Below are 19,084 nucleotides of genomic sequence, written 5' to 3' on the forward strand. Positions count from 1 at the left end.
CGCTTCTTCAGCCTAGATACTCAAACCCTGAGGACCCTGAGGACGGGGCCTGTCTCTCCTCCTGGAAAGTTATTCAGCCCAGTTCTGGCTCTTAGTCGAGGAGAACGAGGGTGGTGGAGCCCAGGTTCTAGTCTCCTCCAGACTCAGGCCCAAGCATAGATCTGACGATGTGACTCCAAAAAGAGCATGGCCAGGGGGCTGGGGGTTGGGTTGGCCACGAAGCTGGCCCCAGGCTGCCTGCACTGACCTGGCTGGGCTGTTGCTGAGGGGTGACGGGAGGCGGCAGTGCCAGAGAGACAGGAGGTCCCCAGGCTTGGGGTTCCCTTCCCACAATCCCATTGCCTCCAGCGTGAGACAGCACCCTCCTCTGACGTCTCTGCAGCCTGGTCAGGCTGACCAGGAAAGGGGGTCAGACCTAATCAAGAGAGCCTGACATGCCCTCAGCCCCTCCCCTGCCATCCTATGGAGCCCCTGCATTGGCCCAGGTCTTTGCCCGCTGGGGCCTAACTCAGTCTGCCCCTGACTGTTCTTCTTGAAATTGTACAAAAACTTAAAATTGGAAGTTATCTCAGAGATCATAGAGAACATCTCAGCTGTAGGACGCTGAGCCTCTGCCCCTTGGCCTCCCCCGACATCCCAATTCCTAGCACCAGCCCCTCAGCCTCCGCTGCCCCAGCTAACACCGCTGCTGAGGAAAATGAGCAGAACTGCCCTTATCATCCCCTCTTACCATCCCACCTCCAAAGAAACTGATGTTTCTACATGTCCTTGTTTCTGGCTCTCCAGTCTCAATCCCCATTTTACAGACGAGGTAACTGAGATAACTGAGGCACAAAGAAGTGAAGTGATTTGCCCAAGGCCACACAGCAGACAAGTGGTGGAGCTGGGTGTATCTGGGGTGTATTTGCTCAGCTGTGAAATGAAGCTCACCTCCTCCAAGAGGCCTTCCCAGACTGAGCTCCCCTTTTCCCTCTGCTCCCCCTACCCCCCCCACCTCTTCGCCTCTCCGCAGCTAAACCCCCTTCTCCCCCCTTTCCCTCTGCTCCTCCCCCTCTCCCTTCCCATCCCCTCAGCACTGTACTCGTCCGCTCAACTGTATATAACTTCATTACCCTATTTATTTTGTTAATGAGATGTACATCACCTTGATTCTACTTATTTGCTATTGTTTTAATGAGATGTTCTTCCCCTTGATTCTATTTGTTGCTATTGTTCTTGTCTGTCTGTCTCCCCCAATTAGACTGTAAGCCCGTCAAAGGGCAGGGACTGTCTCTATCTGTTACCGATTTGTACATTCCAACCACTTAGTACAGTGCTTTGCACATAGTAAGCGCTCAATAAATACTATTGAATGAATGAATGAATGAATGAATGAGACATCTTTGTGTGTACACATGTGACTGCTATACAGCCCAATCCCCAGGGAACCATCGGGCAAACCACCGACTGAAACCACCCAGAACCTCTTTTGCCCTCCCCCTGCATTACTCAAGGCCCTCGCTTCTCTTATGCCCTGTGCCTGCCTGGCTGCAGGGGATTTTAGAAGCAGCAGCAGCAGCAACAGCAGCACGGCCTCTACATTTTGGAACGTTGGGAAGCTTTGTATGTGACTGAACTTTTGACAGTATGGGAAGCTGCACTCTCAGGTACCCATCGATCCCTCTGTTGGACACTGAACTTGGTCTTTTATGTTATTTTTTTATTCCTATTATTTCACCTTTCCTACTGTGTCTGTCACCAACCTCCTCCCCAACTTATTCTTAGATTTCTAGCCCCTGGAGGGTAGAGGTTGGAGGGTTTGGGGAGGGGACGGGGGACAAGAGGTCTTTAGTGTCCGAGGGGCTAAGAGTGATGCATTTCACACTCCAAGGCAGGGCTCCTTCGCTGTCCCTTGAGCTCCACTCTGTGTACCAACCGGCCTGACCCCCTCCGGCCACCAGCAGTTGCCCGGTTCATTCATTCATTCATTCAATAGTATTTATTGAGCGCTTACTATGTGCAGAACACTGTACTAAGCACTTGGAATGTACAAGTCGGCAACAGATAGAGACAGTCCCTGCCCTTTGATGGGCTTACAGTCTAATCTGGGGAGACAGGCAGACAAGAACAATGGCAATAAATAGAGTCAAGGGGAAGAACATCTCATAAAAACAATGGCAAATAAATAGAATCAGGATGATGTACATCTCATTAAACAAAATAAACAAAATAAATAGGGTGATGAAGATATATACAGTTGAGCGGACGAGTACAGTGCTGAGGGGGTGGGGCGGGAGGGGGGAGGAGGAGAGTGAAAGGAGGAGAAGAGGGTTTAGCTGCGGAGAGGTGAAGGGGGGGTAGAGGGAGCAGAGGGACAAAGGGGGGAGCTCAGTCTGGGAAGGCCTCTTGGAGGAGGTGAGCTTTAAGTAGGGATTTGAAGAGGGGAAGAGAATTAGATTGACGGAGGTGAGGAGGGAGGGCTTTCCGGGACCGCGGGAGGATGTGGCCCGGGGGTCGACGGTGGGATAGGAGAGACCGAGGGATGGCGAGGAGGTGGGCGGCAGAGGAGCAGAGCGTGCGGGGTGGGCGGTAGAAAGAGAGAAGGGAGGAGAGGTAGGAAGGGGCAAGGTGATGGAGAGCCTTGAAGCCTAGAGTGAGGAGTTTTTGTTTTGAGCGGAGGTTGATAGGCAACCACTGGAGGTGTTTAAGAAGGGGAGTGACATGCCCAGAACGTTTCTGCAGGAAGATGAGCTGGGCAGTGGAGTGAAGAATAGACTGGAGCGGGACGAGAGAGGAGGAAGGGAGATCATAGAGAAAGCTGACATAGTAGTCTAGCCGGGATATAACGAGAGCCTGTAGCAGTAAGGTAGCCGTTTGGGTGGAGAGGAAAGGACGGATCTTGGCGATATTGTAAAGGTGAGACCGGCAGGTCTCGGTAATGGATCGGATGTGTGGGGTGAACGAGAGAGATGAGTCAAAGATGACACCGAGGTTGCGGGCCTGAGAGATGGGAAGGAAGGTCGTACCATCCACGGTGATAGGGAAATCTGGGAGAGGACTGGGCTTGGGAGGGAAGATGAGGAGCTCAGTCTTGCTCATGTTGAGTTTTAGGTGGCGGGCAGACATCCAGGTGGAAACGTCCTGGAGGCAGGAGGAGATGCGAGCCTGAAGGGAGGGGGAGAGGACAGGGGCGGAGATGTAGATCTGCGTGTCATCTGCATAGAGATGGTAGTCAAAGCCGTGAGAGCGGATGAGTTCACCGAGGGAGTGAGTGTAAATGGAGAATAGAAGAGGGCCAAGAACTGACCCCTGAGGAACTCCAACAGTTAAAGGAGGGGAGGGGGAGGAGGCGCCTGCGAATGAGACCGAGAATGACCGGCCAGAGAGATAAAAGGAGAACCAGGAGAGGACGGAGTCCAAGAAGCCAAGGTTAGATAAGGTGTGGAGGAGGAGGGTTTGGTCGATAGTGTCAAAGGCAGCTGAGAGGTCAAGGAGGATTAGAATGGAGTAGGAGACATTGGATTTGGCAAGAAGGAGGTCGTGGGTGACCTTAGAGAGAGCAGTCTCGGTAGATTGGAGGGGACGGAAGCCAGATTGGAGGGGGTCCAGGAGGGAATGGGAGTTAAGGAATTCTAAGCAGTGAGTGTAGACCACTCGTTCTAGGATTTTGGAAAGGAAGGGTAGTAGGGAGATAGGGCGATAACTGGAAGGAGAAATGGGGTTGAGAGAGGGTTTTTTTAGGATGGGGGAGACATGGGAATGTTTGAAGGCAGAGGGGAAGGAGCCATTGGAGACTGAGTGGTTAAAGATAGAAGTTAAGGGAGGGAGCAGGGCAGGGGTGATGGTTTAGGCCAGACACACCGCCCTGTCTCCTGGCAGGATTCTTGTAGCCGTCCTCTGGCCTGATGGAGCTCAACTTGAGTCCCCACTGTGTTCTCTGATTTTCCCCAAAGGACTCCAGAAGGGTCCTTGAACCCCACTTTCTTCCTGAGAAAGTGCAGAAAACTATCAGCTGTAGCATAGCATGGGGGAGCCTCAGCCTGACCCTGGTTACCCATTACTTCCATCATGGACCTTGAGCACTGAACTACCCCCAGAGCAATTGTCCTCCCTGCCCAGCCATACTGGAGCGGTTCCCCGGGGGAATCGCTGGAGGAGAGGGACGGCCTCTGAGCTGGCAGGGGATCTTCCCCCTCCACCCCACTAGATTCTTACCCTTTTCCCCCATCCCAAACTCTGTCTCTCTCTTTTCCTAGCTCACTGGATTTGCACCCTTAATTCACCCCACCCTTAGTCCCACAGCACTTATGTACATATCCACAATGTTTTTATTTTAATGTCTCCATACTGTAAGCTCCTTGTGGGCAGGGAACGTATCTACCAACTGAGTTATATTTTCCCCAGCCTACAGTGCTCTGCACGCAATACAAGCTCAGTAAATACCACTGATTGATTGAGTTCCCAGTGGCCAAGGCCCTGGTCTTGCCAGCAACAAGCTGCCAAGGAACCCAGGTCCGGCCCGGCCCGACACGTTCCACTGCTACACTCCAGGTCTGATGTTTGGGTTAGTGGACCCGAGCTGCTCCCAACTCAGCACTCTGTCCACTGCTCTGGAGTGCCCCGGGCCTGTGGTGGAAAATCAGATATTCATTTTCATTTTCTGTTTGGAGAAGCAGCATGGCCTAATGGAAAGAGCATGGGCTTGAAATCAGAGGATCTGGGTTCTAGTCCTAGCTCCATCACATGTCTGCTGGGTGACCCTGGCAAGTCACTTAACTTCTCTGTTTCTCAGTTACCCCATCTGTAAAATGGGGATTAAGACTGTGAGTCCCATGCAAGACAGGGTTGGGTCCAACCCAATTATCTTGTATCTACTCCAGTGCTGGTATTTAATGTTGGTATTTGTTAAGCGCTTACTATGTGCAGAGCACTGTTCTAAGCGCTGGGGTAGACACAGGGGAATCAGGTTGTCCCACGTGGGGCTCACAATCTTAATCCCCATTTTACAGATGAGGGAACTGAGGCACAGAGAAGTTAAGTGACTCGCCCACAGTCACACAGCTGACAAGTGGCAGAGCTGGGATTCGAACTCATGAGCCCTGACTCCAAAGCCCGTGCTCTTTCCACTGAGCCACGCATCTCCAGTGCTTAGTATAGTGCCTGGCACATAGTAAGTGCTTAACGAATACCATTGTTATTGTTATTAATATTATTATGCTATTTTTGGTATTGTATTTCACCAAACTCTCTTCCCCTCTTCAAAGCCCTACTGAGAGCTCACCTCCTCCAAGAGGCCTTCCCACACTGAGCTTCCTTTTTTCCCTCTGCTCCCTCTGCTCTCTCTCTGCTCCCCCTTCACCTCACCTCAGCTAAGCCCCCTTTCCCCCCTTTCCCTCTGCTCCTCCCCCTCTCCCTTCCCCTCCCCTCAGCACTGTGCTCATTTGTATATATTTTTATTACCCTATTTATTTTGTTAATGAGGTGAACATCCCCTTGATTCTATTGATCGTGATTAAGTTGTCTTGTTTTTGTCCATCTGTCTCCCCCGATTAGACTGTAAGCCCGTTAATGGGCAGGGATTGTCCCTATCTGTTGCTGAATTGTACATTCCAAGCGCTTAGTACAGTGCTCTGCACATAGTAAGCACTCAATAAGTACTATTGAATGAATGAATTACCTTCTGACTTCCAGGCCTGTGCTCTATTCACTACACTATGCTGCTTCATTTACATTCCAGCCACTTGGGAGTGGGGTTCCCCCTGAGAGCTCCAGGTTGTGAGTGCTGTTTCCTGTGCCCCCCACAGCTGAAGATCATGAAGATGGATGGCGTGGAAGTCTCCCTGGGGCCAGTCAGACACTTCCCTGGGCCTGCTCTCCTCCTCCTCCTCCTCCTCCTCCTGCAACACTGCCAGTTCAGCACAGGTATCCTTCTCTGCCTCCTACCGGCCGTTGTCCTGCTCCCGTCCTCTCTCCCCGCAGTACATATTACTAGAAATAACTGTGGTATTTGTTAAGCACTTACTATGCTCCAAGCACTGTGCTGATTGTTGAGGGAGGTACAAGATAATCAGGTCAGAAGCAGTCCCTGTCCAACATGGGGCTCACAGTCTAAGTAGGAGGGAGAACAGGTATCAATTCCCTACTTTACAGATGAGAAAACTGAGGTACAAGAACCTGAGAGACTTGAGGATGGTCCCACAGCAGGCAGATGGCAGAGGTACAATTAGAACCTAGGTCCCCTGACCCCCAGGACCGCTGGAGTTATTAGGCTATGCTTCTTCAGGCCCAGTCTGGGGACAGCCAGAAGTTATTCCTAGGCCCAAGATGGGGATCACCAGAGCTGCGAGGATCAGAGCCAGGGGAGAGATTCCTCTACAAGAAATGGAAATACAGCATCCAGGCTTGGACTGGATTCCCTCTCAGCCATTCCCCACCCCCATCCAAGACAAACCATCTTGTTTCTCCCAGAGAGGAGACTATGGGAGCAGGGAGGCTCTTCTGCAGGTCCCGTGGCCTGTACTGTCTGAGGAGAGGCCCCAGGAGGCTGGACTCCTAGGGAGACCCCGGGGTGGAGGAGAGAGTGGTGCAACAGCCTCATTGCCCTCTGAGGGGCCATCACAGACTGCTAGATATGGGAAAGTTATCGAGAGGTCATCTAGTCCACCCCCCTGCTGCTGGGCAGGACCCTCTGAAACATGACCATAGAATCATGTCCATGATATTTCCATGGTTCTGCAATTTGCCCTCAGGCACAAATATAGTGCACAAATATAGTCCCTTTTTATAGTGTTTTATTAAAAATGGAACTTTTCCCAAAATGAACTTTAAAACTGTTCAATCAACTTTAATTGAAAACATTTATGGACAATGCATCATAAACTACTTCACTGTTTTGAAAACATCAACTATTGCAAAACTGGAGAAAATTACCTTTGAATTTAATCTTGAAAGTGCCCTGATTTTTTTTTTTGTTTTGTCCTTGCTCAGCCCAGAAGGTCCCTATCTAGGCATGTTTGTGCTTTCATGGACCTTTAATGTCCCGTGTCTCTCTGGCCTGTGTGTCTGGTTGCCTGGCTGTTGTGGTTGCACTCCTGAGGCCCAGGGGCAACACAGGGAGAGCTGATCTCATCCCTGCAGCCTTGCAGGAGTGTGAGCACTATGGGGAGCCCACTTATTAACAATAAAAATAATAATGGTCATAACGATGAAGATGACATTGCATATACTGAAGTACTCAGCACACAGTAAACACTGAAACACTAGTATTGTTATTATCATTATCATTCTTATTGTTATTATTCGGGGTCCAGGCATGGTGGGACACCAAGAAACTACATGGCTCTGAAGGAGCAGGGCTGGCCAAAATGAGACAGGGTACAACACTGAGGGGTGGGGAGAGAATGCAGGGCTTGCAGAGAGACTAGAGACACCATGGGGCTAGAGGAGGCATAAAAGAGCTTAAAAGGGTGTGTAAGATGAAGGACTGAAGGGTAGCTGGGTCATTTGTGCTGAGGTAATGAAAAATATGTGAAGAAAAAGTCTTCCCTAGGGATTGCCGTGTAGAAATACTCCAACCGGCATCGTCAGGAGGTCAGAGAGCCTCCTCAGGATCAGGATACTCACCCCTCCTCCACCCCTCAGGGCACTTATGTCCATACTTTCATTCATTCATTCATTCAGTAGTATTTATTGAGCGCTTACTATGTGCAGAGCACTGTACTAAGCGCTTGGAATGAACAAGTCGGCAACAGATACAGTCCCTGTCATTTGACGGGCTTACAGTCTAATCGGGGGAGACAGGCAGATGAGAACAGTGGCAATAAATAGAGTCAAGGGGAAGAACATCTCGTAAAAACAATGGCAACTAAATAGAATCAAGACGATGTACATTTCATTAACAAAATAAATAGGGTAATGAAAATATATACAGTTGAGCAGACGAGTACAGTGCTGAGGGGATGGGAAGGGAGAGGGGGAGGAGCAGAGGGAAATGGGGGGAAAAGAGGGTTTAGCTGCGGAGAGGTGAAGGGGGGGTGGTAGAGGGAGTAGAGGGAGAAGGGGAGCTCAGTCTGGGAAGGCCTCTTGGAGGAGGTGAGTTTTAAGTAGGGTTTTGAAGAGGGGAAGAGAATTAGTTTGGCGGAGGTGAGGAGGGAGGGCTTTCCAGGACCACGGGAGGACGTGGCCCAGGGATTGACGGCGGGATAGGCGAGACCGAGGGACGGTGAGGAGGTGGGCAGCAGAGGAGCTGAGCGTGCGGGGTGGGCAGTAGAAAGAGAGAAGGGAGGAGAGGTAGGGAGGGTCAAGGTGACTTTAAACTGTTGCTTCCCCGACCTGTGATGGATTTTATTATTTGTTTCTGTCACTAGATCATAAACTCCACAAGGGCAGGGATTATGTCTACTAGTGATTTTGCTCTCATTAGTCCTTAGTACAAGCTCTGCCCTGAGTAAATGCTTACTCAATACTATTGATTGACTCATTCCTGGGTTCAGTCTTTTTTATCTGTCACCCCCAGCTCCTGTCCCAGGGCTCCGTGGAGCGACAGTGAATTGGTCTGTTGTTTGGTGACTGACACTTTCTCCGTTATCCCCCAGGGCAGTTCCACGTGAATGGACCCGTTCAGCCTGTCCTGGTCATGATGGGAGAAGATGCCACGTTCTTCTGTTACCTCTCCCCTAAGATAAATGCAGAGTCCATGGAGGTGAGGTTTTTTAAGAACCAGATGGGTGCTGTGGTACATCTGTACAAGCACGGGGAAGAGCCAGATGAGGAGCAGCTGCAGGAATACCGAGGGAGGACGCAGTTGGTGAGAGACAACATCACTGAGGGGAGAGTGGCATTGAGACTGGAGAGAGTCACCCCCTCCGACTCAGGATTGTACAGTTGTGGATTCCACTCTGAAATTTACTATTCAGAAACCACGTGGGTGCTGCAGGTCGCAGGTCAGTCTCCTATTCTATGACCTCAGGCCTCCACTCCTCTGCCTTGATTCCCAGGTGGTGTAGAATCGGGAGGGGCAGGGCCTTGTCCTAGTTGAGAAAAACTTGTAGAAAGAGGTGACTTGTGAAGGGATCTGAAGCCGTGTGAAGTGGAGGAAGATCAGGGTTGTTCTTGGTGTTGGGCTGGGAGCCAGTGTCCATGAGGGCAAGGGGAATCCAGACACTCGGTTGGACCCATGAGGTGGTGGAAGATAAGAGCATCAGACTATTTGAGGCAGCCCAGCGGTCAGGGAGCTATCCAGTTGGACATGCGGGGGCCGACACCGAGCACCCACCCTAGAGGCATTTGACTCAATCCCTAACTGATCTGTTCCTCATCTATGTGGAGCAGAGTGTGTCAGCAGAGCCTAGAAGTTGTTGAGAGTGTGGGGGTGGAGGGGAGGCATGGTCAAACAAGGATCATTGATCCTGCCTGAGTTCGGCCCCCAGAACGAGACTCTTTCAGGGGATCTGGGTTCTAATCCCACCTCTGCCTCTTTCTTGCTGTGCGACCTTGGGCAAGTTGCTTTACTTCTCTGTGCCTCAGATACCTCACCCATTAATGGGGATAAAATACCCCTTCTCCCTCCCTCTTAGGCTGTGAGTCCCATGTGGGGCAGGGACTGTGTCCGGACATGATAATCTTGCATCTACCATGGTATTTAGTACAGTACTTGGCACATAGTCCTTAACAAAGACCACAATTATTATTATGATTCTTATTGGGGTCCCTACAGTAGCTGAGGACACTCGTCCACACCTTGGGTTCTGCTAGGCTTGGGTGTTGGTTATAGAAGGTCCAGAGAGTCCCAGGACTCCTCTCTCTTAACTCTCCTGTCTGCCCCACCCCCACGACTTCCCAGAGGCCACTGGTAGACAACAGGTCTCCCAAACCTGCCAGCTGTGGCCCTGGAGGAGCTCTACAGTAACTTACGCAAATGTCTGTAATTTATTCATTCCTTTTTTTTTCTGCCTCCCCATCTCAACTGTGAGTTTCTTGTGGTCAGGGAAAGTGTCTACCTACTCCATTGTGTTGTACTCTCCCAAGTGCTTAGAACAGTGCTCTGCAGACAGTAGACGTTCAAGGCAGGGATTGTGCCTGTTATATTGTTATAGTGTACTTTCCCAAGTGCTTAGTATGGTGCTCTGCACACAGTAAGTGCTCACTTGGTTGAGTAAATACTATTGATTGACTGGGGAGTGGATGCAATAATGACCACAGTGAGTTGAGAGTCAAAAGTGGATCCCAAACTGACACCAGATCTTTGACCTTTCCTGGTTTCTCTTCCTCTCCAGCTCTAGGCTCAGCCCCTCTCATCTCTGTCCAGTACTCCAGAATATGGGGGATCTGGGTGATGTGTAGATCAAGGGGCTGGTACCCCAAACCCAGTGTGCAGTGGGGAGATTTCACCCTAAGACTGTCTGCACCTGAGCCTACAGTCTTGGAAGACTCCAGTGGCCTGTTCTACACAGAAACATCTCTTCTGCTCCGAGAAAAACCCAAAGGGAACATTTCCTGTTCCATCCAGAACCACCTCCTTGGCCAGGAGAAGAAATCGATAGTGGAGATTGCAGGTCAGTGGTTGAGGGGATTGGGTTTGGGTCGCAGCCAGAGGGATTTGGGTTAGACCCATGAGGAATTTCCTGACAGTGAGACTTTTAAGGCAAGTGAATTAGTGAAGGAGAGAGGTGAAGGAATCACCTTCTCTGGAGACTGTGGATCCAGGAGAGAATCTCACCCATCTGGAATGAGGCAGATGGGATCCTGGTTAGAGGTAGGAGGATGGTTGAGATGACCTCTCATCGTCTCTTGCAGCCTGAAGATTCTTGGGTTCATTGTCCCCATGCCCCTGGTGCTGGGCTGGGGGTGGGAAATTGCCCCGGGCTGGAAAGAAGGAGCCCACAACTGCAGTGTGGAGATTGGACATTGTTGCAGTTTGTACAGCAGCAGCTGTGCTGCGGTATGCTGAAGATGCAGCCGGTCCACACGTGTGATGCCCATCCGACCCTCTTCCCTGGATCCTCCTCATGTCCCTCTGTCTGACTCTCTTCTCTGGATCTTCCCCAACTCTCCCATCTGACCCTTTTCCCTGGATCTTCCTCATCTACCCTGTCTGATCCTTTTCCCTGGATCCTCTGTCTCCCCCTTCCGACCCTCTTCCCTTGAGCCTTCTCATCTCTTCCATCTGGCCTTCTTCCCTGGGTCTTTCTTGTCTCCCTCAATCCAATCCTCTTCCCTGGATCCTCCTTCTCTCCCTTGTCAGACCCTCTTCCCTGGATCCTCCTCATCTTCCCCTTCTGCCCTCTTCCCTGCACTTTGATCTGTATCCTTTGGGCTCTTGGCATTGACCCCACCCTCAATATGTATGTACATAGTTTAATTACTTTCATTAATGTCTATCTTCTGCTTTAGACTATAAGCACGTTGTCGGCAGGGAACATATCTACCAACTCTGTTGAATTTTACTCTCCTCAGTGCTTAGTACAGTGCTTTGCAAAGGATAAGGGCTCAATAAATATTATTAATTGATTGATTGATTGGATCATCCTTATGTTCCCCATCCAACCCTCATCTCTGGATCCTCCTCATCTCCCCCATCCAAGCTTCTTCCCTGGATCCTCCTCATCTTCAATGTCCAACCCTCTTCCCTGGATCCTCTTAGTATCTCCCATCTGACCGCCTTCCCTGGATCCTCCTTGTCTCCCCTATCTGCCAGCAGCAAGTGTTTTTCCAGACAATAGCTTAGTATTATGGTATTTAAGTGCTTACTATGCGTCAAGCACTGTTTTATGAGGCATTTCTTTGCTGTTTGCAGATGAGTTTTTCCAGCCCTCTTCCTGGCTGGGAGCGTTCATCACAGTGCTGGCCTGTTTCATTTGTGCCGTGGTTCTGGTGCTTCTTCTCTTCAAAAACAGAGGTAAGAATCAGTGCCAATGCCAAACCAGCCTGCACCATTGCGTCTCGGAGATGCCTAGTGTGATCTCGCAGCAGTTGGACAGGAGATTCAGAGTCAGTCATAGAGCCGGTGGCCCAGTGCCTGCCATTTCAGCATAGCCCAATCTGGGTCCAGATGGCCCTTGCCCTCTCACCCCAACTGTGCCTGCCACTGGCTGCAGCCAGGCTGGCTATTGGGATGAACCAGTGGATTTGGTGACTGGCACTAACAGTGATTGCAGGTTTGTGCTACCTGGGATGGACCCAAAGAAAACAACATCCTTGGCCCCACCTCACTTCTGTCTGCCCTTCTCCTGCCCCCTCCAGCCACCTCTCTTCTCCTCCCCCCAGTATCCAAATCCCTATTCTCAGAGACCATCTTCAGCCTGTCCCTAGGCTCCTGCACACCCAATCCACCAGGGCAACAGAGTCTTCTATTATGGGAAGCAGTGTGGCCTAAGGGAAAGAACAAGCGCCTGAAAGACAGAGAACCTGGGTTCTAATCCTGATTCCTCCCGTTGCCTGTGTGAAAAACTTGGGCAAATTACTTAACTTCTCTGTGCTTCAGTGTTCTCGTGCATAAAATGGGGATTCAATACCTATTCTCCCTCCCCATTAGCCTGTGAACCTGAGATGGAACAGGTACTGTAACTGATCTGATTATCTTGCTTTTTTTCCCGGTGCTTAGGAGAGGTGTGTACTGTACTTACTAACACACATAACAAGTGCTTAACACCAGAGTTTCAATAGTAATGGTATTTATCAAGTACTGGCTGGATGCACTGGAAAAGAATACTCAGGTGGGAATTTGACAAGGACTCTGGACCCCCAGGAATTTGGCTCTTCAACAATAGTAGTAACAGTGCTCTCCACATAGTAAGCGCTCAATAAATACTATTGAATGAATTTATGAATGGTAGAAGTAATAATATTAGTAGTTGTATTAATATCATCAGCAGAGTGTAAAACAGCATGGCCTAGTGGGAAGAACATGGCCCCGGGAGTCAGAGTATCAGATTCTAATCTCAGCTTCTCCATATGCCTACTATATGATCTTGGAGAAGTCACTTCACTTCTCTGGGCCTCAGTTTCCTCATCTGTAAAATGGAGATTCTGTACCTGTTCTCCCTCCTACTTGGACAGTCCCATGTGGGACAGGGACTGTGACTAATCTGATTGACTTGTATCTACACCAGCACTCAGAACAGTGCTTGACACATAGTAAGTGCTTAATATCATTATTAGTAGTAGTTGTATTACCAATCTAAATGCAAGGGCAAAGCAGAAGAGAGAGGGAGTAGGGGAAATGAGGGCTTAGTTGGTGAAGGCCTCTTGGAGGACATGGGATTTTAGTAAGATTTTCAAGGTGGGGAAACTGATCAAATGTCAGATATGAAGGGGGAGGAAGTGCCAGGCCAGAGGGAAGAGGAAGTGGGTCAGAGGGTGGCAGAAAAATAGCCAAGATTGAGGTATAGTGAGTAGGTAGGCATTAAGAGCACAGTGAATATGGTGGGCTGTTGTAAGAAAGAAGTGAAGTAAGATAAGAAGTGCCAAGGTGACTGAGCTTTTAAAATACAATGGTAAGGAGTTTCAATCTGATGATGAGTTGGTTGGACAACTCCAGGAGGTTCTTGAGGAGTGGGGAAATGTGGACTAAACTTTATTTAGAAAAATGATCTGGGCATTGATTCATTCAATTGTATTTATTGAGAACTTACCGTGTGCAGTAGCAGCAGAGTGACATATGGACTGGAGTGGGAAGAGACAGGAGACAGGAGGTAGATGAGGGGGCTGATGCAGTAGTTAAGGTGGATCCTTGTTTGGATAAGTGTTTGGATCAGTGTAGTAGCACTTTGGCTGGAGAGGAAAGGGAGGATTTGAGCAGTGTTGTGAAGGTAGAATCGACAGGATTTTGATGACAGATTGACTATGTGGGTGGAATGAGAGAGATCAGTGGAAGATAATGCCAAGGTTCCTAGCAGTTGCTGGTGGTGTTGGTTACAGTGATGGGAAAGTCAGGGAGATGACAGATTTTGGGTGGGAAGATGAGGAATTCTGTTTTGAACATGTTAAATTTGAGGTGTCAGTGGGACATCCAAATAGAGATGTCCTGAAGGTAGGTGGAAATGTGAGACTGCGGAGAAGGAGAGAGATCCAGGCTGGAGATGTAGAGTTGGGAATCATCCACAGAGAGATGATAGTTGAAGCCATGGGAGTGAATGAGTTCTACAAGGGATTGGATGTAGATAGAGAAGAGAAGGGGACACAGAACTGAACGCTGAGGAATACACACATTTGGAGAGTGAAAGGGAGAGGAGGAACCTGTGAAAGAAAACGAGGAGAGGCCAGAGCGAAGGAGAACCAGGAGAGGATGGTAACGGAGAAGCAAAGGCTATACAATGTTTCCAGGAGAAAGGGGTGGTCCGCAGAGTTCGAGGGCAGTTGAGAGATCAAGGAGGATGAAGATGGGATTAGGATTAGATTAGGACGAGCAGCGGGAGAGGTGGAGGGAGGTACAATGATCCCAGGACCTGAGCCAGGTGGCACAAAGATGGGACACGAGTTTGCCATACAGATGCTATCACTAGTGCTGAAGAGCAGTGGGAGCTGTGCAGGACAAGGCTCTCTCTCTCCTGGGGGTCCTGAGCAGACCCTCTCTGGGGCTTAGACTCCATGTTCCATTACCATCTCCTCTGCCAATCGAGGGATTTTTTGTTGTCCATCCCACCATTCCCTGCTGTTCCCTCTGCAGCCTTCTCTCATTGACAGCTTGGCCCTGCTGAGTCCCCATTCCCTAAAATGGGGTTTCAGTACCTTCCCTCCTACTTAGATTGTGAGCCCCATGTGAGACAGAGACTGTGTCTCACCTGATTAACTGGTATCTTCCTCAGTGCTTAGAACAGTACTTGACATATAGTAAGCACTTAACAAATGCCATAATTAGTGAGAATTAGATGCAATCCTACGCCCTCCAGGGCCTAGAATAAAGTGGACACACTAGGAAAGATGAAATAAAAGGAATTTTAAAACATCATAAAAGACCAAATTCAGAGTCCAACAATCAATGGGGACCTCAAGGTGCAGCTTCCCGTGTCATGCAGAGTCCAGTCACATCCAAAGCTTCCCAAAGTCCTAAAATCTGAAGAGGTCATGCTACTGCTGCTGCTTAAACCTCCCATGGCCCGGCAGGCACAGTGCATGATGAGAATGAGGTCCCTGGGTGATGCAGGAAGAGGGCAGCAGGGGTTCCATTATTTCACCTGGTAGTTTGTCCGTTGGTCTGGTGTGGAGGGGGCTACAGTAGCAGACACAAACTCACACATCCAGGTGTCCCTGGGGTACTTCATTTCACAGTTGAGCCAATCACCTTGCAGACACCTCAGTTATTAATGGGTTTTCCTGTTTGTTTTTTAGGAAAGCTCCTGGCAAAACTGGGTAAGTGTCCGGCTCCCTCTTGAGCATTTACTGACTTAACTCGGGGGTCTGCCTGGTTGAGAGGGAAATAGACCACAAGTGACATCAGAGTCACCAGTGACTGATGTCTTAGATACACACACACACAAACACACACATACACACACACAAAACCCCCACACGTTCATGGGCACAAGATGCAGTGACATGGAGAGCCAGAAACAAGGACATGTAGAAGCATCAGCTTCTTTGGAAGTGGGATGGTTGGAGGGAATACTAAGGGCACCTCTGCTTATCTTCCTCATAGGGGTGTTATCAGGGGCAGCGGAGGTTGAGGGGCTGGTACTGGGAACTGGGACAAAGGGGGATGCCGAGGGGCTGAGGCTCAGGGTCCTGCAGGGTCCTGCAGCCGAGACATCGTCTAAGGTCTCCGAGCTACTTTCTGTCTGTGTTTTATGGAAACTTCAGACTGACCTTAAGTGCCTGTTGCCTCCCAATCTTTGAGCAGAAGCTTCACCTTCTGTGTCCCTGTTCCCAGGTTAAATCTCATCTCTGTGTTTTGTTGGTTTCAGAAAACATGGAGATGCAGGTAAATGAAGAAGTTGTTCTACCTCCCTTATCCACCCCCCCCATCCCTGTGTCTGTTCTTCCCCTGACCCAGCCCTCTGTCCTGGCACATCCCCTTACCCCCCCACTCTGTGTTTGCTTTCAGAGTGGAGAGAGGCCTGCAGACACACAGGTCAGTGGCCCAGAGGGTTTCTCTCTGGGATGGTACCCCACACACCCTAGGAGCTCCCCACTCCCTCCATCCCAGCTCTGGCCCCCTCAGCCCCTCCCTGGTCCCTCCCTGGCAGTTACATTCGGATCACGGGGAGGGATGAGGTCTAGAAGGACTGTGGACCTGAGGACCTGGGGCAGGTCTGGCTCAGACAGAAGGGATGGCTCTCCCTGTGCTGACCCTAACCCTCTGGGCGTGGGTCCTGGGGGAGGGGGTGGAGGAAACCCAAGCCAGAGGAGGAGGGGTGGAGCCGTAGAACATCCATCAGAGACAGACTGATTTAGACCCAACTGGGCAGTGGCCTGGGCAGGGGAGGGGCTGAGGGCACTACAGGCCTGCTGGACCAGGTCTAACCTCCTTTCCTGATCCACCTGACCAGGCTGCAGAGCCATTGAGGAAGGGTGCTGTCTCACAATGAAGGCAATAAGATCATGGGGAGGGAACCCCAAGCCTGGGGTTCTCCTGTCACCCCTCAGCAGCCCAGCAGGGTCAGTGCAGGCAGCCTGAGTCCGACTCCATGGTCAACCCCACCCCCAGCCCTGGCCAGGCTCCTTTGGAGTCACATAGTCATATCTATGCTTGGGCCTGAATCTGGGGGAGACATTCACGGTTTACTAGAACTTGGACTCTCCCACCCTCATTCTCCTCCGCTCAGAGCCAGAACTGGGCTGAAAGACTTTTTCCAGGAGAAGAAATAGGCCCCATTCTCCGAGTTTGAGTATCTACGGTGAAGAAGGGAGGCTGGGTGGGTCAGTGTGGGGATAATTAGTTCTATCTCAAGCTGCCCATCCTTGGCACCAAACCCTGGATAGAATTCAGGAACCTCTACCCCTATACTCTCTCCTTTTCTCTTTCTCTCCTTACTGCCAACCTCTTCAGGGGAGTGACTCTGGAAGAAGAAACAGCTCATCCCAAACTCCGCATGTCTCATGTTCGGAGAAGTGTGCCCTGTGAGAACACAGAGCAGGATGTGTCCTGCAGCGAGAAGAAATTCTGCTCCCTGTGCTTCAGAGCTTTTCCTCCGGGAGATATTTCTGGGAGATGGATGTTGGGGAGAAGTCAAGGTGGTATCTGGGAATGTGTCAGGACACTGTCAGGAATGAAGTGGAGGCTAAGTTTTCCCTCTGGTCCAGGTGCTGGGTACTGGCACTGTGGAACATGTGTGAGTATTTCACGTTCAGTCCCCAGTGTGAGGCCCTACTGCCCAGGCGAAGCCCTGGCAGGTGGGAATTTTCCTGGACTATGAGGAGAGGCAGATCTCTTTCTTCAGTGTGACAGATGGAGCTCACATCTACATGTTCACCCACAGCCTCTTTTTTAGAAGCCCTGCCGGTAATATTTCAGGCCTCCATCCCAAGATAGTGAAGAACCATCTATTCCCCTCTGGCATCTGCACAGCAAACTCTGTTTCCATCTTCATGCCACCAGGCCCAGACCCCAGGGATCCTTGTAGGCTCCCTTCACCGTTCCCCATGCTCATTCCCAGGATCCATTCCAAACAGCTAATTTCAGCCCCTGCAATGACATTCACCAGACTAAAGCCTGCTGCACCCTGAGACACCCCGTTGTCTCTTAGATTCCGAACCCCTGATAGGCCAGGGAAGCCCCTGGAGTTCAGCTACCTGGTCTACCCTGCCTCTCCTAGGCCAGTTCCTGAGTTAAGGAGGGTTTGCCCGAAGCTCAGTCCCCTCCTTGGATAGTGAATCCATTCCCATTTCTTGATTTGTGGTACACAAACTGCTCAGTTTTACTCCTGGGTTACAAACAATCTATCAATGATATTTATTGAGCACATCCTCTGTGCGGAGCACTGTACCAAGACCAGACAATTGGTATTATATAGTGGCTTCAACAGCACCAGGAATTATGGAATCTCCAAACAGATTGTAGAATAAAGCCTTGCTTCAGTTTCAACTCTCAAAATTTGGTGACCTGGATTAAGTGGGACATGGGGTGGGATGGAAATTCTTAGTCCTCCACTTCACCCACACAAGGTCCCCAGACCCCAGCCCCTCAGGAAATCAAGCCAGTGCTTCCCTGCATCTAGCCCAGCCTCGGCAGCAGCGGGTCCCATGGCTTCCCAGGCTTCAGGAAGAAGTGTTGGGGGGCAACACCAACGATATTTTTGGCCACTACAGTCACTGCTGATTCTCTGCTGTGAACTTTGGTAGCACTTTAGGCACATGTCAAGAGGAAGCAAACTGTTACTTGCATCACCAAACCTTGACTCACTACTCCTGTGGCCACTGTCATGGCAACCATGAAATGTAGGGAGAGGAAAGGGACCTGGGATAAGGAGTTGGTGGCAGTGAAGGGTGTCATGGGTCACTGGCTATGGCATTCGCGATGTGAAGGTTTGTGAGGCCGAAGCATGTGAGGCCAAGCTGGGACCTCTATCTGATTGCTCGTGGGGAGAAAGCCTATTTGGTTATGGGCCTAATTCACCAGGTGGTTATCTATTCTGTGAGAGATCTGGGTGCTACTGACTCGAGCTGGCTCTTACTGACTCATCCTTGTTGATATCAGCCCCCTGAGCAGTAACAACTTCCCCCAAATCCCCTACTCTGCCCAGTGCCTTCCCTTAAAATATGGATTCTTTTTAAAAATAAAAACACTTTCAGAAGACCTGAGTTCTAATCCCGACTCCACAAATTACTTGCTGTGTGACCTTGGGCAAGTCACTTAACATCTTTGTTCCTCAGTTCCCTCGTCTACAAAATGGGGATTGAATACCCGTTCTTCCTCCTACTTGGACTGTGAGCCACATGTGGGACCTAATCATCTTGGGCCTACCCCAGCTCTTGGTACAATGCTTGGTACACAGTAAGCCCTTGACAAATAGCACACTTATTGGTGTGGTGATGGAGAGGTGGTGACTCTAGCCGGTCTGTCAGGGAGGAGAAAGATGGTCGCCTGGGCAGGGCTGCTCTCTATAGACAAACAGAGCTGGGAATCAGGCCTCCCGGGCCCCAGGACAGCTCAGCAGGCTGCTGTCTCTTC

At 50.2% G+C, this 19,084-nt stretch overlaps 1 protein-coding gene across 2 annotated transcripts; it reads left to right on the forward strand.

Moving 5' to 3' along the window:
* Positions 1 to 1,550: 1,550 nt before the first annotated feature.
* On the forward strand, positions 1,551 to 18,737 carry LOC114808010 (butyrophilin-like protein 3). 2 transcript variants are annotated; one of them, XM_029055207.2, is made up of 9 exons: positions 1,551 to 1,646; positions 5,784 to 5,901; positions 8,574 to 8,921; positions 10,254 to 10,532; positions 11,774 to 11,875; positions 15,307 to 15,327; positions 15,879 to 15,895; positions 16,019 to 16,045; positions 16,964 to 18,737. In XM_029055207.2, the coding sequence occupies exons 2-9, from the start codon at positions 5,793 to 5,795 to the stop codon at positions 17,036 to 17,038; spliced, it is 978 nt and encodes a 325-aa protein (XP_028911040.1). In that variant the 5' UTR covers positions 1,551 to 1,646; positions 5,784 to 5,792; the 3' UTR covers positions 17,039 to 18,737. The 2 variants fall into 2 exon arrangements, with proteins under 2 accessions (XP_028911040.1, XP_028911038.2); XM_029055205.2 differs by lacking the exon at positions 1,551 to 1,646 and having other exon boundaries at positions 5,726 to 5,901.
* The last annotated feature ends 347 nt before the right edge of the window (positions 18,738 to 19,084 follow it).

This window comes from Ornithorhynchus anatinus, chromosome X5 (genome assembly GCF_004115215.2).
Source record: "Ornithorhynchus anatinus isolate Pmale09 chromosome X5, mOrnAna1.pri.v4, whole genome shotgun sequence".
Taxonomy (NCBI): domain Eukaryota; kingdom Metazoa; phylum Chordata; class Mammalia; order Monotremata; family Ornithorhynchidae; genus Ornithorhynchus; species Ornithorhynchus anatinus.

Excerpts from the sequence above, each read along its gene's own strand:
- LOC114808010 (XM_029055207.2), top strand. The coding sequence starts at position 5,793 with ATGAAGATGGATGGCGTGGAAGTCTCCCTGGGGCCAGTCAGACACTTC. Across the intron at positions 10,533-11,773 it reads ATCGATAGTGGAGATTGCAG|ATGAGTTTTTCCAGCCCTCT; the intron begins GTCAGTGGTTGA and ends TGCTGTTTGCAG. Across the intron at positions 16,046-16,963 it reads AGAGGCCTGCAGACACACAG|GGGAGTGACTCTGGAAGAAG; the intron begins GTCAGTGGCCCA and ends CAACCTCTTCAG.